Genomic DNA, 17,885 nt, shown 5'->3' on the forward strand with positions numbered 1-17,885 from the left:
TAATGATGTTGGGAAGAAAAACAAACATTATTTGATGCTCCTTTTTGAACAGCATTTTAATTGTTCACATCAAGAAACATTTATTAGAATAAAAAGTCTCATGCTTGCCAGTATGAATGGGTGCCATTATCTGAGACATGGAAAAGAAGGAGCTGTGGCTTTGTCTGAGTGCTGACTAGCTGTAATTTTACATACACCTTGCCTGTGATGAAGAATATGATCATCACTGTCATTTAGTTTCACAGTGTTCAGTCTCCTGTAAGGTGCTGCACAAGACTGGAAGCAAAAAATACATTATTTCTCATCTCAACTGACTTGTGCATGTCAAACCCTTAGTTTCCTAAAATCTTACTTGTTCTTGGCATAGCATGGATGTTACTTCACCTACTTCACATTTTAAGGGACATTTAAAGTGATATTTTAAGGATTAACGTTGCATAACTAATCAATGATGCAGTGCATACACGTGCTTTATTGCTGACGAACCATCAAATCAATTAAACATTTAGGCCTCAATTTTTCAGTGTCATTTGTGCAGAACGACCTTTGCACATATTTGAACCTCCAGAAGAAATACGAGCTCCACGCAAATACAGAATTCACTCATGCTATAGCCTCTGTAACATCGCCATCTCACTGCTTTCCAGTCAAGCTTAACCAGTCTCTAAATTGAAGAATGTTTTAACAATCGATAACTATATTAGGAAGTTATGGAACACTAATGTTAAAAATGTTAACTTTGCAGTAAAATTTTCCCAATTTTTTTCTTCCTCAATTATACAATTCAAAGCTCTTGGGGGTTCCAGCAGACAGCTGCACTAAGACTGATTAATATTTTTACTTTTTTTCTTTTGTCTTTAACACCTTCTCCTCAACTAAAAAGCAGCAGACAAACTAGCTTTAGATGATATGAAATGTTTATTAACCTAGCTTTATAGCTTGATACATAATTTCTGGCAATATATTCTCTTCTCTCTGTTTTTCTTAAATACGGAGAACTGACGTGTGTGTGTGTATTTGTATGCTACTTCAAGTATTTTATTTATTTCAAAGGCATGTTGTAGCTCTAAAAAGTGCTATTCTGAGATGCTTGAGGAACGAGGAAAACTGGGTATCTAATGTACAACACACTGCTGAGCCATGTATTCCTGCATTCTTTCTCTAAGTATCTCAGCGCAGACCCAAATTGCCAAGGTATACTTAATTGGATAAGTCAAAAGCAAAATTTTTTAAATCATTTGTCTTCTACCTCAAAAATCAGCGATAAGTATTTAACTGATTGTGATCATGACATCTGCCAGACAGGACGTGGATAAGGCTAATAAGTAGTTTACTACTTATTAGTAGTTGGCTTCTCTTGAAATTTTAGTCACTAGTAGCATAGAGTGAATTTTTACAAGTGGTAGTTACTGGGTGACTACATTCAAAAAAGCAGTGCATCATTTTCATTAATCTGTTTTGGCTCACACCTTTCTTCATTTACTATTTATGCTTGGATTTAATCCTGAAAAGATTGAGCACAGAGTCACTAAGTAACTAAATGATCTGCTCTTGAATGGCTGCCATATACCTAAAGTGAAAGAAAAACTTTTCATAGGTTTCTTGTTAATAATATCTGCAACTGGTAAGATTATAAACAAATCTTGGAACATCAGCTGTGGACATGGATTTACATGGATCAAACCTTTTTTTTTTTTTTTCTCAGTCATATAATTTTGATATTCCCCTCTTCTAGTGACAGTTTAATGAAGCACCGAATAAAACGCATGTCTTGAATGTGCTGAAAGAGGCAAAACTGCCTGGTTAGGGAGTAGTACAGGAAGTTACAAAAGATTACTAGAACCTTTTTTGAGCAGCTTATGCTCAGCTCCCTGCTGTGGCTGCATAACAGACCAGCTGGCTGGACAACGCAGTGAACGTGCTTGAGCTATACCATGGGAAGTTGTTACTGGGAATGTCTAGTCCCATAGAGAAGAACTGACATCTCTGATCTACCTCAGTGATTCATTTAAACCCATTCTTGATTTTTGATTAGACCATACAGAGTCTTTCAGAGATGAAAACTATCAAAGGAAACATAGCAGGTAGTTAACATGCTATCTGAATAGACAAGGTCAATGAAGTTGCACTTACATTTTACGCAGTTGAGGAAGCTTCTTAAAGATTCCAGTAGCTTCCAGGACTGAAAATTCATTGTTATTGAGTCGCCTACAAGAAATGACATCAATTTCAGAAAAAAATATTCAGCCATTGGTACAGAATGTTCCTCACTAAGGGAGCTCTTCAGAATGGTTTAACTGAATAGCTGGTATTCAACTGGTAGCTAAAGAACAATTCAGTATATACTGACATTTCTAATTCCAATAATTCCCATGAATGACATTAATGAGACATTCTCATTAGTTAAAATTAGAAATACATAAGACATATGGAATCAAAAACAGATCACAAAGTACCCTACAACTAAAACTGCAGAGAAATCTAAGATGTTTTTAATTTTCCTTTTAAGGGCAGAAAAACAAAAATATAGCTAGGGAAGGGTTCCATGGCAATTTATAAATAAAAATATTTAAGAAATACATATAAGCCACTGAAGACTAGTTTACTGTTCTTTAAAGGATGTCAGGTGGGGTCTGCCAAACATCTGGAGGTGCTCAAAGTACACAATTTACAAGAAGGAAATAATTACTGTATGCTCATTGCTTCTCTGGAATATGGACTGTAACACAGTGCATAGGTCTTCCGAAGAATTTAAAAACACTTCTCTGACCATGGTTTATCTTCTGACCACTAAACCGAACACAGAAATTGTGCAAGAAATCATTAAGTGTTGCTTTGTAACAAGAGGCTATACTACGAGCAACAGACACTAGCCTGAAAGATTATGTGGATTTTTATCTTTCCTGCCCAGATATCAAGGTTGTTCTAGTATAGTGTACCTTTAGTGGCTGCTGGGTTAGGGGACCATCTATATTTCAAAAAATATGTGCCCTGACCCAGTGTCCTCTATTTCCTCTCTTGAAAAGAAAATGGAAATTATAAGTCTTGGACACTATATGTTTTAATGGAGTCTTTTTATTAAGGAAGCATGTTTTTCTAGCTGTTATTTAGAGATCTTAAATAGGAAGGAAAAGAGATGACTGAAAAAAATCACTGTGAAATGGAATTTAACATAAGCCCTAAACCAGAATGCTTTTCAGAATTACCTTATTGCAAGAAAAGATTAAAACAATAATAATAATAATAATAATAAAATCAACTTAGAAAACAGGAGAAAGCTGCTTGTTCATCCTTCCTTCCTGCTCACATTCAGTGATAGCCAAAAGGGAAATTAAGGTTGTAAATCTGAAGGTATGGCAGTACAATAGTTTCGGCACAGAACCAAACTGAGAGAAGACTGGAAGACGGTTTTGGATATACATAGAACTTTTGTATACTATACTGAAGTACAACAGATATGAATTTAAAAAAATGTTACCAGTTCTGAAAATCAGCTGGATGACTTAATGTGATATTGGGACCATATCAAATAAATCCTTGCACAGCAGCAATTAACAAAGCAAAATCATCATTGTAAATTGCCTCTTTTTTTTTTCTGTGAAACAACGAACAGCAGAAAAAACAGAAACAACAAACATTCTATAAAAGCTGACATTTTCAAATAATTTTCAAGTGCTATATCATCTGATAGAATGACTTGCTTGTGAAGACATCTATTAATTCTAACAATTCTTCCTTGCTGTACTCTTCTGCAAATGATTCTAACCCCACTAGAAAAAGGCAATTTCTTCTTATTTCCAACAAACTTTTACATATTAAAAATAAGTTAGTATATCTGTCCCTAAAGTTTCTTTCACACAAATGCATTCAATCCTTTCATTTTTCATAGACCATAGAGTGGTTTGAGTTGTAAGGGACACGTTAAAGACCATCTAATTCCAGCCCCCCTGCCATGGGCAGGGACACCTCCCACTAGACCAGGTTGCTCAAAGCCCCATCCAACCTGGCCTTGAACACTGCCAGGGATGGGGCATCCAGAGCTTTTCTGGGCAACCTGTTCCAGTGCCTCACCACTCTCATAGTAAAGAATTTCTTCCTAATATCTAATCTGAATCTACCCTCTTTTAGTTTAAAGCCATTCCCCTTTGTCCTATCACTCCAATCCCCGACAGAGTCCCTCCCCAGCTTTCCCGTAGGCCCCGTCTAGGCTGCTCTAAGGTCTCCCCAGAGCCTTCTCTTCTCCAGGCTGAACAACCCCAACTTCCTCAGCCTGCCTTCATAGGAGAGGTGCTCCAGCCCCTTGATTATCCTTGTGGCCCTCCTCTGGACTCAACTCCAAAAGGTTCATGTCCTTCTTCTGCTGGGGTCCCCAGAGCTGAACATGGCACTCCAGGTGGGTACTTGTGAGAACAGAGTAGAGGGGGAGAATCACCTCCCTCAACCTGCTGGCCATGCTGCTTTTGATGCTGCCCAGGATATGGTTGGCTTTCTGGGCTGCAAGTGCACATTGCTGACTTACGTTGGTTTCTCATCAACAAACACCCCCAGGGCCCTCTCCTCGGGCCTGCTCTCAGTCCATTCTCTGCCCAGCCTGTATCTGTGCTTGGGATTGCCCTGGCCTAGATGCAGGTCCTTGCACTTGGCCTTGTTGAACTTCATGAGGTTCACATGGGCCAACCTCTCAAGCTTTTCCCTTATAAGTCTTCTTTTTTTCTTTAACTCCTTTATTTTTTTTCCACGTGATCCATATCCACTGTGAAAACTGAAGTCTGTAACACAGCATTCCAGATAATATTTTACTACTGTTATGTACTGCAAAACAATTACCTCATATAACTTACTACACTCCTGCACATACATCCCCAAATGAAATGCGTAGCAGTGCCAAGTGGCACTCAGTCATCTTTAATATGTATGATGACATCACAATAGCCTTTTTTCTTGAACTACTGCCTACTTATTCCTCAATCTTAATTTGTGCTGCTAATTAGTCCTGCCACATGTAATATCTAGGATTTGAATTTTTATTTTATTTAAACTAGTGTTAGTCTACTTTTGATATTAGAGAGCAATTTTAAGAATTGCCCATGTATATTGAAGATTCTGAGTATTTGAGAAGTCTCTCTATGCTTTCCTATAATGGAAAAGAAGCATCAGTTGAATCACTGTATTGTCTTTGGTTAAAACTGTAACACAAATCATATCTTCTCTCAGACTTTGTGCCTATGGTGATACCACAATACGTGCATCATCACTGAGGACAGATCCACAAAAAAGGGACATCAAGAGTTACAAACTATGTGTTTGTGGTCAGAAAAATGACCACATGGATCACATGGCATTTCTATGGCTAGAGATTGCTGGCTTTAGATATGGAATTATTAAATACTTGTGCAAGAAGATTTCATTGTATTATTGTGGTAAGTGATACTGCATACCCAGGAATCAAAATTATCACAGATTATTGGAAAACTACCACATGTGGTGGTATCTTTCTTTCTGGAGCCTATTGCTCCACTGATAAAGGTAATAATGACAGTTGCTACCTGCCAATCACCAGATCATGAAAATGATCTTAAAAATACTTGTATGTGTTTTATTCAAAGAAAAGTACTGAAATGCCATTCTCCAAACAGAAAAGCAAACAAAAAAGCATTTGATGATGATGTCTAAATGTTCTGGCTTTCAGTTTCATTTGATGCTTTTCACTGTTTTGTTAACACAATAGACAAGATTTTGGTACAATAGTTAAGTATTCTTGGAAGGCTATGTACCGCATTGATATTCTGTAGGCTTCAAAACTATGAAGTATTATCTTGTTAGGATCTGGTGTTTCATCAGATATTGTACAATGATTTTTAAAAAAATGAACATATAGGACTAAAATTACTTTTATTTAGAATTTCTTCTGGAGACTCTGGCTTGAGTAATTTATCAAATGCTTGTTTTCTCATATATTAGTATGCTGACTGAAAAATAGTTTATTTCTGGGACTCATTTACAGACTTGTACTTTATCTCGAATGCTTCAGTGGCAGATTAGACAGGCTTTCTGGAAGACTATGAGCAAGCAACAAAATAGAAATGGTTAGCACTTGACTTGTTTAAACATTTTTTCACTTTTTACAGTCAAGTATCTGTCTTGAACTGTATTATTATTTTCTTTCTTTTTTTTTTTTAACAATAAACTAGTTTGAAGATACAGTTTTTTGATATGGTTTTTTTTTACTGTTGTAATCTATATAATCAATACTCTAGCCAGTTTATATGGCCAAATAAGCAGCTAGGAGAAACTGTGATGAGGAAAAAAAAAAACCACCTTCAAACTCCTTTTCAGAAAACTTTCCTGTTGTTCCTTGCAATTTGTTGAGCTGAAACACCAAAGTTTGCCATTTGATGTGAGTACAGAAAGAAGAAATTATTTTCAAGATAACATTCTAAAAACAGATTTAAAAGAAGCATCACAAATTTGCCTGAGCTGTAGACTAGAGCAATATTTTTCACTACATCATCTCTAGAATGACAGAGATAAAAGTAGTTTGTCATCTTTAGTCCATTAAATTGCATATTCCATACCATATATTTTGATGCTGCCAATGAAGATGTTTTCTTATATCAGGCTAAGAAAATATTTATTTTGTTCCTTATGTTATCTTCTACTGATTGAAAGCCATGTTGTCTTAGAGGTTCCAGGATTCTTGTTACTTTCTAAACCGTCTGGGATAAGGGATGGAAAGAAGCCTGGACTTTAGAGATCTACAGAGATTGGAGATCTCCAGACAATATATTTGAGAAAAAATGTTTGCGAGAGAAATCTAATGAAATCTTGACATTTCCTTGCTTTAGATCTTTGTTTCCAAGCTCCAAGAGTATCAGCTCTAAACAATACCCTGCAGAAAATAGTCTAGCCTTTGTCCTCACTGTTAGAGAAGCATTAATGTCACAAGTATCTTTCTCACAAATTTGGTCAGTAAAAGAAAAGAAAGGTTAACTAGCTGTTCTTTTCATGTATGTCAGTAAGTGAGCTGGAAATCACAGAGTGACCCTAGAACTAGACTGAAGTTCCAAGCAGAGCAACAAAGTCAATGTATAAAAGACAAAGAATAAGAAGAGGAAATTAGGGGAAGAGATGTGTTTCATCAGTGAGTCAAATACCAGAAGAATATCTTTAGCTATGGTAATTGGATTTTTAGAAGAAGTTTAAAAATGCAGAAATAATCTCACTACCCCTCTAAAATACTTTCAAGACTGTTGAAAATTTTCTTGCATCAAAAGACTTGAAGAACAATCTCTAGAGCTTATCAAGAAGAAGGTTGAGAAGTGATTGTTAAAGTTGAAGACCATCTTACTTTGATGAAGTACTGGATAGAAAAGGGCTCTTTTTCAGCAAGAAATATAAAAGGAGCAATGATGGAAATTGAAGAGAGGCAGATTCTAATTGAAAGTAATGTTTTCATTTTAAAAGATTTTAACATAGATGAAGGGAGTTGATTAACTTCTGTAACATTCTCAGGGAGATGGTACATTTTTATCCTCTGATACCTTTAAACAAGACTGGATGCTTCTTTGAAAGAAGTGCTGTAACCGGACATGAATTATCTTTTAGTCAAACATATTTTTTTGTTGTTGTTGTTGCCTGAAATTAGAGAGTTTAAGATATACAGCAGATGAGGCTTGATGATTTCATTGTTTCTTCTGAATTTAATATGTATGGATCATAATTATAGAAAGAAAACACTCCAAAGTTTATCTTCCACATGTAAATAAATGAATAGGAAAATCAACGACTAAAACACTAAATTAAGGGTATTATTTATTCATAGCAGAGAGAATTAAATGGGAATCCTGTTAAGAATCAAGACAATGCATGCCTGTCACTTCAGCAACTCCAACTCTCATCTCTTGGTTCAGTAACTATAATTTTTACATCCGTTACTTTATGTACTCCTCCTACAGTCTGAACTGATACCCATTTCATCAGCTTTTATTCTTGAATTGAAGAATAAAATGTCAAAATATTATAGCATGTTACATAATTTTGATGAGTATTTTTGTCTTCTTTTGAACTTTACAGTGAAATCAACAGCTTAAATGTGGTCAAAACCTACAGTTTGGTTCTACCACATATGCCATTTTTTCTCTTGAATCTGCTATCATTCTAGGTACAATCAGAATTGCCACTCAGATTTGTAATTATAACATCACCGAGTTCAACTCCTTCTCCCAGCTCAGTCAGACAAAAATCTCCATCTCTATTTATACAATATTTCAATTTCAAATTCCTTTTCCCATCCAGACATTCAAAATCCCTAACCATGATCTCATTATTCATTGCTGTACAGTTGCTTTGATGCTAGCTGCAGACTGTCTTTGAAGATATTTGCCATACTGTTTCTCTTCTCACCCTTGTGGGTCAGAACTTGATCACAGCACTTCTGTCTCCATATCTCTGTCCCCCCCTCTACTACATCAAATCAAAGTACATCTTTTGCACCTTAACATTCTGCCTTCTTCTTTACATTAAATCTTACAAGAAAAACAGCTATTTCCTCCTTTCTTTGCTCTGCCAGTGATGGCCACTTTCATCTCCTGCCTTTCTGTTGATTCTTCAAGCATCTCTCTGCATTCCCTTCACTGTGCTTTGCACATGGGAAAAGCTTGTAAAGCTGTCTTAATTTTATCTTTGAATCCCTCCTTGAATACTGCTTCAGTTGTAATGCCTACAGATCATTCCCATATGGCACTTGTTAAGCAAGTAATAATCTGTGACATCTTTTCTGCTCATCTCTGTTCATTATATTATTATCTCATCTTAACCCAACTCTGTCTTGTCTGGTTTATCTTCCTCTGGTCTCCTGCCTGACACATAATGTGAGCTTTGCATAACAAGAGTCAGCTCTGTTTTATTTAACACTTAGGTAGTGCTTTTTAAGACGGAGCCCTGGTTGCTGGATGTCCTACTTGACATTGTAGTTAAAATAAAAAGCATAATAAATCCCACCACCTTTCCAAAAATTCCAAGTGGGTAGTTTGTGTACTGGAAAATGGCACTGTAGAATAGTTACCTTATCATAATTTTTAAGGCTTAATGGTACAGAAATGGTGCATAACTCATTTTTATTAACATCTAGCCCTTTGAAATTCAACACAGAGGTTAACTTTTGTTATTCAGAAAAGTAAAGCTGTGGTTTCATATTTGAAAATTTTAGATGGCCTTTCCTTAAGCGAATAATGCTTTATTATGGGTTCAACTTACAACTCTGCTGTGTACTGGGGGATGTGATCAGGTATTTTGTTGAGTTTCTGATTGGAGCAGTCCACTGTGGTCCCTTCACAGCGACATTTCTCAGGGCAAGCCAAATCTGCAAAGCAGTCTCCACTTAATTTGGATCTGTAATCTTCAGTGCCTGTGGAAGAGTCAAGTCAAAATACAAATACTGAGTCAATAAAGTAGGAGATTTGTTTCTTGTGAGAAGGTTGAAAAGATGTCTGCAATGCAGATAATGAGTGGGCAACTTGGGAAGTATATGATAAACTTTGTGATACTGAACAGACACAGGGGCTTCAAGAGAGGGTTAAGTATAGGGGCTTAAGATATGCTGGAAAAAGAAACCGTGACCAATTTCACATAACAGGATAACATAACTTGAGCTTTTCACAGCTGTACTTTCTGCTGATTGTGTTGTCAGCCAATCTAGCCTTGTTTATAGCTAATCACACAAATGCCACTGATTCTTTTAGAATTTATTTTCTTTCACAGTATCAAGAATAAATGCCACCTTTTCTCTTTCTCATGTTACAAATTTGTATTGTTGACTGGACTTCATTAACCTCTGTGATTTTTTTTTATTGTCCCAGCCCTCCACATCATCTCAAACACATAAGATTGAAAGTCTTATCTTCAGCTTTAATTTTTAAAAAATGTGTGATCCTGACTTAAGCCTCAGCAGCATGCCATGCTGTAGAAAGCTGCGTGACGTTCCATGGTGCTTGACAGAACCATGTTTTACTCATACCTCACAACCACATGGTTAGATCAAGCACAACAGAAAATCTCGCTACATTATCAAAACTGCATCCATTAGGCCAAGGATAAGAGCAAGGGAAAAGAGGAAGGAGTAGGTATAAGTTATAGAAGCATTTGAAGTTTAATACTTGCTTACATGACATGGCATTCTTTTCACTGAATGTCCAGTGCCACAGTAACAGTATTACTGTCACAGATTAAATTAATGTACAAAAAAAAAAAAAAAAGAAAGAAAGAAAGAAAGAAAGAAAGAAAAAGAACCACATTGAAAGTTTCCTCCACCATTTCCCAGAGTCAGTCAAAGAAAACATCCTAAACAGATCAGGAGAAAACATCCAGTAAGGAACTGAGGGTGGGTGACAAAGAAAACAAAGAGAAGCTGAAAGGACCTGTGGGTTCTTCCTGGACAAAGGTGAAAAGACTGAGACTAGTAGAAGGTGCATCAGGGCTGGGAGGTACATTGTGATTTAGCTCAGACACTGAACTTTACTTACAGCCAAAATGGTGAACTCCTGCAAAAGTAAAGATAGCCAAGAAGGAAAGAAAGACAGAGTAATCCCAATTAAGACAAAAACATGAACTAAGCTCTCATGTTCCCTACTTAACTTTAGTTTGATTAGGGGATGTTGCTAAGGGGTACCATCTTCAGCAGAGAAAAAAAATAATTAATTTTAAGTGGCATTAAAAAATGAAGAAAAAATTGGGGTTAATTACAAATTTCATGGAGGAAAATTGTCTCCCATGCACTATTCTTCATTATTTCAAATCTGTTTGTTAGAAGCTGTTCTTCTTCTTTGAACATATATACACACTATGCCACTTAAAATACTTAATAAACCAAAGAAACATGGGAGAAACAGATAGCTCAAGGGTAGAAAAAGCAGTTGTCATTTATTATTATGTCTAGCATTTGCAAATATCTAAGTAACACATATGATATAGCTAGTTGGAATATTTCTATGAGCTAGCAGATAAACTACTTTTCTAAATTCACAATTTAATACTTGTTTAACATTTAGTCTTCCAAATTAATATACTGAAATTCTATAAGGAATTCCTAGTATCTACAGAGCAAGATCTCACTATAACATATTTTTAAAAATATTAAAAATATACTTGACTTTTTAAAGAAATGTTAATATTTTTACTGTATTTACTGAAGCATAGAGAAGTATTTTTAGCATTTTGTAATACTCATGAGCAAGGCTACAAATACTTTTTTTTTCTTCTGTGTCCAGAATAAATCACTATTAGTAGTTCAAAGTAAAAAACTAAAATATTCAGGGATAAGATCTTCAACAACTGAAAGAATTTCATGCAGCATCTCCCTGATAACCTGATGGAAAGAGAAAGCACACGAAGTGTATTTCAAGAAGCAAGTCTGTAGCTGCACTTTTAGAATGATTTTATTTATTTATTTATTTTTTCAGGAATAGCATTTTTTTAAGTGTACGTAAACAAACCTAAACTGCATGTGTGGCCATATTATAAACAGGCTGTGAAGACATTTACTGGCAAGAAAGCAGTTCTAACTCAGACACAAAAGTTGTGCTGGCAAGGTTGAGTAGAAGTCACTCTGTGGCAGGAATACAGCTGTTGTACTCATTAAGAAATTGAGTGGTAACTACAGGTTTGAGAAACTGTATCCCTGTTTTATGCTGCTTTAAAACACATTTTTTGCAGCTGCCAATCCTGACAAATTGCTGCCTTATTTTGTATTTCAGTTTGTCTTTTCTTCATATTCTAACCAACATATTAGTATGAAGGCATGGAGAGCTCACATAATTGCTGCAAATTTAAGTAACTCATCACACAGCATTAGGAGAAGAGCTGTTAAACATAGCAGTTTAAAAGACGAGGACTAAGACCAATCAATAAATCAGTACTTCAGACACTGCAGAATGACAATATACCTGTAGTACTTGGAAGAACAAGTGCACTGGTGTCATAATCAATTATTGTAGATATTTGTCTGGATATTAAACTATGGCAGAAAACCCTGCTTGCAGATCACATACTGTAATTCATCAATAGATTCATTATGCCCTTGTTTATTTTGCCAATACATTATTTGTAATCTGTTAGGAAAATAATGCAAGTGCATTTTTTTTTAATTAAGAAATCAGTGCACACACCTGACAAGCAAGGTAAAATAAATAAAGAAACATATTTCAAAGAGCTAGGGCCAACATCAGTTAATCTGAAAATATCATAGGCTTTCTGTAGCTTTAATCAGTGTGTAAATTACTGTTTCACCCCAAATCTAAAGTAATATTTTCTTTAATGGAAAACATTTTTGATTAGTTGTGACTCATGTGTCACCACAGAATGCCTTTAATGAATATTAGCTTTCTTTTATAAGCGTTCCACTGTGATTTCACAAACACAAGGAGAGTGAGCAAGCAGTAGCTGCAGACGGTGTAGAGCATGAAAGCAAGGCAAGAAAACTTTCATTTGTAGAATTTATTTTAAGTTGTACTAGCTCTTTGACAGTAGTATGGACTCCTGTGTTTAAAAGCAGCTCAGGAGCTACATTTTAAAAACAGTAGTGGCAGAAAAGGCAAGGTACAAGGTAAGTAAAGGTGTCAATTGAAATATGAACTAGCAGGTGCAATCTTCTACATAATTTAAGCAAGGGTATAATTTTGGTAAGTTGTGTGCAAATTTGTGAGACAAAATGTAAATGGAGCTGCATGCTAAGCTCTCATATTCAGAAATCAGAACTACTAGTAATCTACAAAGGAAAGCTATGTCTAGCTACAGGTATTCGCTATTGTTAATATACATGCATCAGTTTCCTAAAAGCTATAACAAACTTTGCTTTTGGGAGGAAAGGGAGAGAGTATCTGCAGTTAGTCAATCTTACTGCAGAGCCAAACCTACCTGGAATGAAATACTGTTCTTTAGCTAAATAAAGAGAAAAAAATAGAAGATGCACCTGAATGTCAGCAAGCAAAGAATGAGTTTTATTAGATAAGTATGGACTACAGTTAACTACAGATAATTAAGTGAAAAAATGTGTATTCACAACAAGAACTGATAAACAACAAAGTGTGAATAGTCATAAATGTATCCGGAACATGGATAACAAACAGTTCTCATCTGGTATTTGCACTTGAGAGTGAATAAATTGTAGAATGTGAAATGCACCTGGAACAGCTGGATACCATATGACAAAAGTTAAGGACTTAGAGAAATGTAAGTAGGAAATGGAATAAGATTAGAAAAAGAAAACAGTAAATTTCAGTATGAGGTAAGCTCCCTGTATAAAATGAATATGTCATGTTTCCATATTTAGCTAGAAATTTTTAGATCTTTCGTGTACTCCAGAGCCTTGTGGAAATTTTACAAAATGATTTATGTCAGCGATGCTTGTAGCAAATAACTTCAGCATTGCATTCTGAAGTATTATATACTGCATTTCTTTGTTAGATTTAATGCTACTCAGAAATAGTGCCAAATGTGTTAACTGTAGTAATGTTCCGTGATCCAATAGGCTATGACTTCCATGACTTCCCCCCCTTCGGCTGAAGAACTAAAAAAGATTTTGTAACATTTAATAATTCTGTAGAGAGCCAGCTGCCTTCATTAGAACTTCTATAACCACTGGTTTTGCCAATAAAAGAAAAATAGCAGCTGAACTAAGAAAATTACCTGAGCAGCGGAATTTCTTGCTTTTGATCTGTCCAATCCTTTTGTTTGCCAGACGGCGGGGGCTGGTGCAGCGGGCACCACTGGTCTCAATGGGGTTTGTATGAAGATAATCCGCCAGCCACTTCAGATGGCAGTCACAGATAAATGGGTTCTGAGCCAAATGCCTTTCATGAAGAAAAAAATAATAATTTCACACATTATTTCCCTTTAGTCTCAGCAGTTTCTTATATTTTGAGTACATTGTAGAATATGAAGTCATACCAAAGATGACCATAAACAAAAGCATACATACAAGGTCTGAATTGCGCGTAGAGGTGAGAAGGTGCCTTTTGCAATGGTCTGAAGCTTGTTGTCATACAAAGAAAGGAGATTCAGGTTGTGCAGATCTTGGAAAGCATCAACTCGCAGGCAATTTATCTTGTTGGCATTTAATAATCTGTTTAAAGGAAGACAATTATAAAATAAAAGATTTTTTTCAGTGTCAATGAAGATTCAACATTTTTCACAGATAATTCATTGTACTCATTTTATAACCAGAGCAAGAAATGCAGGAACAAATATTGACAATGATATAAGGCACTTCAGTGAATTGAAATATCTTACTTAGGTGCTCTAAAATTATTTTGAAATTTTTGCACCTTGCAGTTGAAACGGGCAGGTTTATTCAGCTACAATCACATTCATTGTATGTGCTGGCAGAACTTATGCATGTGTTATTTGTCTGTGCAAAGAAACAAGCTCAAAAAATCAAGTATCTGCAAGGAAAACTAGTTCCTTTTGCCAAATAAACAAACAAACAAAAAAGGAACTGAACACTGTGTTCATTAGCTGGAAGAGATGTGCAGTGGCACTTTTAATTATATGTTACTAATCAGCATGCTGCCGCATTAACAGAGTTGTAGTAAAACTGGTGGCATGGAATATATCCAAATTTGTCTTGGATCCTTATTCTTCATCTTCAAAGGAAACCTTTTCTTCCCTGTACCCCCCAGACTTCTAAAGCTAAAATAAACAAGTCAATTTAAACCAACTCCTTCATGCTTTTGAAAAGAAAATAATTTTGACATTCAATTAGTTGCATTTTTCTAACAAAATATTATTTTTTCCCATTTGCAGCCAGATGGAATGGTGGATTTGAAAATCAATGCTTTGATAAACAGTTTCATCACGCAAGCAGAAATTTTCTTAAAATATTTTGCATAGACAATACATCAAGCTATGGACTTATTCTTAATAAAGAATAAACAAAAGTTCAGGTATGTCCCTTCTTTGTTTTTTTTTTTTTTTTTTTCATCTGAAATATGTTTTTGTAACTAAATTCTCTTTAAAAGCAAACAGAAACACCCCCCACCACCACCCCCGACATTTAGTTTCTGACTAAAATAAATAAAAATGTGAAACCTCTAGGTGGTGCTGAATCTTGAATTCCCTTTTTTTTTGTTTGTTTTTAATCCATTCTCAATGAGTTATTAATAAAAGACATTTAGCCAATCATCAACTATAAAATCTGGACATTAAATGCTTCTAACTAAATGGGAAGAAGCCATTTCCTAAATTCACCAGTCTTCAAATTAACAAGTCAAGGATTCTGGGACAATGTCTTCCAAAAGCACTATTAGTTGTTTTATGGCCTATTTCACAAATCTGTGTCACACAATACAACAGCCTTTTCTACTTAATCTTGACAATATTTGATAAACATATCACCATGACATTCCTCTTTACTCCCAATATTAACTCCAAATAGAAATGGTTTACAAGATTACACATGGGAGTTTCTGAACTGTTAAAAGAAACAGCAGCTGGAGTTCATAGAGTCAAAGAATTATACACTGAAGAGTCTCAAAAAATATTAAAAGTCATCAATGAAACTTACTGTAACTCTGTTCTTACATGGGTAAAACTAAACTACATAATACTTCCACTACCTATTATTTGTATATAAATCATCCAAACGTTTCTACCGTATCTCACCTACAACTTTATACACACTATTTAGTATTTACATCACAAGACAGTGTCATGTTATACACTTTATCATTATAAATTCCAAAGAAGATAATAGTTTCAACTGTATTTATTTTAGGCTGAGACATTAACTGAAATATCTGTGGATGAATGGCAAGCTGGCCTACCACATCTCACTTTAACATAATTTGTTTTTATTATACTCTGATCTTACGCACAGGATTTCCTGCTAGTTCATCTCCAGGCATATATCTCTTACCAAGTCTGCCCTTCTGGGTTACCCCCAAATAGAGTAAATATTAAATAAATACTCACAGCAATTGCAGAGAAAAGAGTCCTTCAAATAAGCCTTTTGGAAGTTCTGTAATTTTATTGCCATAAAGGACACTGTACCAGGAAATAAAAAAGCAAACAAAGCTGTTATTATGAAGTTTATATACAATGCAATTTTGAATATAATAATAATAATAATTTTTCAATTTTCCTGAAGGGAATTTAACAGCAGTGACTTAATACTTGCAAGATCCCTGTGGTCCTGTGAGATGGCAGGATCACATATTTTCCCAAAGACATGCCACACAAAGATCTCTCAGCAGAACCAGCACCTCACTGTGCGCAGCCTTACCAAGGGACCTCTGTAAGTGGATTGCTGTTTTTAAGAATAAAAACTAACTGGGGAATAAACAAACTCTTTGATTTCCTTCAACTCTGCCATGAACATATTTAAAAGAAAACATATGTTTTTTTAATGTCCAGTTGTGATACAATATTCAATTATCACTCTAACATTCTGAAATTATTTTTACAGCTTTCAGTATTGATTGAATTTATATAAAAATCCTGCAGAGCTAAAAATCCAAAATAACTTCAGTATAAGAGTATGAGAAATTAGCTTCTGTTTCCAAATGTCAAACAGATACCTACAGTGAATTGAGTGAACGTAAGCCCTGGAAAGCATCTGGAGCTGTTTCAGAGATCTGGTTATTGCTCAGGTCACTGAAATAAATGAAAGTTGCTTCAATTAATTCAAGCTATTTTTAAAATAGCAAACATTACAATAATTCATAATTAGAATTAGCTGTGGAAGAGAGAGAGAGAAATTAAAATACTTATGTGAGACACTGCTGAAGAATTTGAATATAAAACCACCAAAATTGATACTAAACTGAAACAAAATGCATGATTAAAAATAGATCTTTCATATGCTTGAAAAAAAAAAGACGACTGAAAAACATACGCTTCCGAATTGCTTAAGTACCTTTTATAAACACTTTTTTGTTTGAAATGACCATGGGACTATACAGCCTCAAAAATATTCCAAAATGACAGTGGCATATCCCCAATGATTTTATCTTTTTATGTTGACTACAGCAACGTGTTGCTTTTATGCAAAACCATAATAAATAATTTTAATGCTTGGTTAAAACAAAACCAAAACAAACAAAAAAAAACGTTATTAATGGAACAAAGATGCTATATGGTATAACTAATCACGCTGTTATATCTGTTAATCTTCCAGCAGTCAAACTTTCTTAAATACTCACACATTGACGGAAGTTCCTCTGTATGATCTTGAACTGATTTTTTATATATATATATATATATGTATATATACACATATATATATGTATGCATGTATACATATCTATATCTAAATCTATTTAGATATATCTACATATCTATATCTCTATATAAAATAGATAAAATAATAAAACTAAAATACCAGGTACTTACATTCTTCGAAGCTTTTTATATGGTGAGAAAGCTCCAGGAGGTATGACCTTGATTGAATTTTGTTCTAACCGTCTGCAAAACAATTGCATCAGCATAAAAAGACACACACACACACACACACACAAAGAAGCCAAAAAGCAACCTAAAGCCATAACAAAACAGAAAGGATTGTCTTTAATAAAAAACACTGGCTTTGCTTTCCTTTTCAGTACGACTTTTACCTTGAGAAACAAAGTCATTTAATTTTGATTTTTATTAAAAAGAAGTAATCTATTTTTCTCTGTTCTTTTAACTTATAGGGTATAATGTTGTAAATGAAAGCCCAATCTTCATCCTGAATATAAAGAAAGTTTATTTCAGAGCATACCATTTTTTTTTTTTTTTTGGTAAAGCTTAATCTAGACATGTCATTAAAATACTCAAATTTGAGTTAGTGTTATTTGACTCCCAATTTATCATTCACATACAGCAATTTTTATAGTAAATTTTATTTAGAAATTTCT

At 34.8% G+C, this 17,885-nt stretch overlaps 1 protein-coding gene across 11 annotated transcripts in view; it reads right to left on the bottom strand.

Annotated features, from left to right (window-relative positions):
- Positions 1–17,885, bottom strand: part of SLIT2 (slit guidance ligand 2) — a 262,113-nt gene that overhangs the window by 57,722 nt on the left and 186,506 nt on the right. For 7 of the 11 annotated variants that reach the window (XM_080589496.1, XM_080589495.1, XM_080589492.1 and 4 more), the window contains exons 10-17: positions 17,383–17,454; positions 16,573–16,644; positions 15,964–16,035; positions 13,973–14,116; positions 13,681–13,844; positions 12,910–12,933; positions 9,256–9,406; positions 2,134–2,208 (exon numbers count right to left, since the gene is read on the bottom strand). In XM_080589496.1, coding sequence (XP_080445622.1) covers positions 2,134–2,208; positions 9,256–9,406; positions 12,910–12,933; positions 13,681–13,844; positions 13,973–14,116; positions 15,964–16,035; positions 16,573–16,644; positions 17,383–17,454 — 774 coding nt within the window. The remainder of the gene's footprint in view (positions 1–2,133; positions 2,209–9,255; positions 9,407–12,909; positions 12,934–13,680; positions 13,845–13,972; positions 14,117–15,963; positions 16,036–16,572; positions 16,645–17,382; positions 17,455–17,885) is intronic. The other 4 variants (XM_080589489.1, XM_080589493.1, XM_080589491.1 and 1 more) reach the window with 1 other exon arrangement.

This window comes from Anser brachyrhynchus (assembly GCF_964034855.1).
Source record: "Anser brachyrhynchus genome assembly, chromosome: 4".
In the NCBI taxonomy this organism is placed as follows: Eukaryota; Metazoa; Chordata; class Aves; order Anseriformes; family Anatidae; genus Anser; species Anser brachyrhynchus.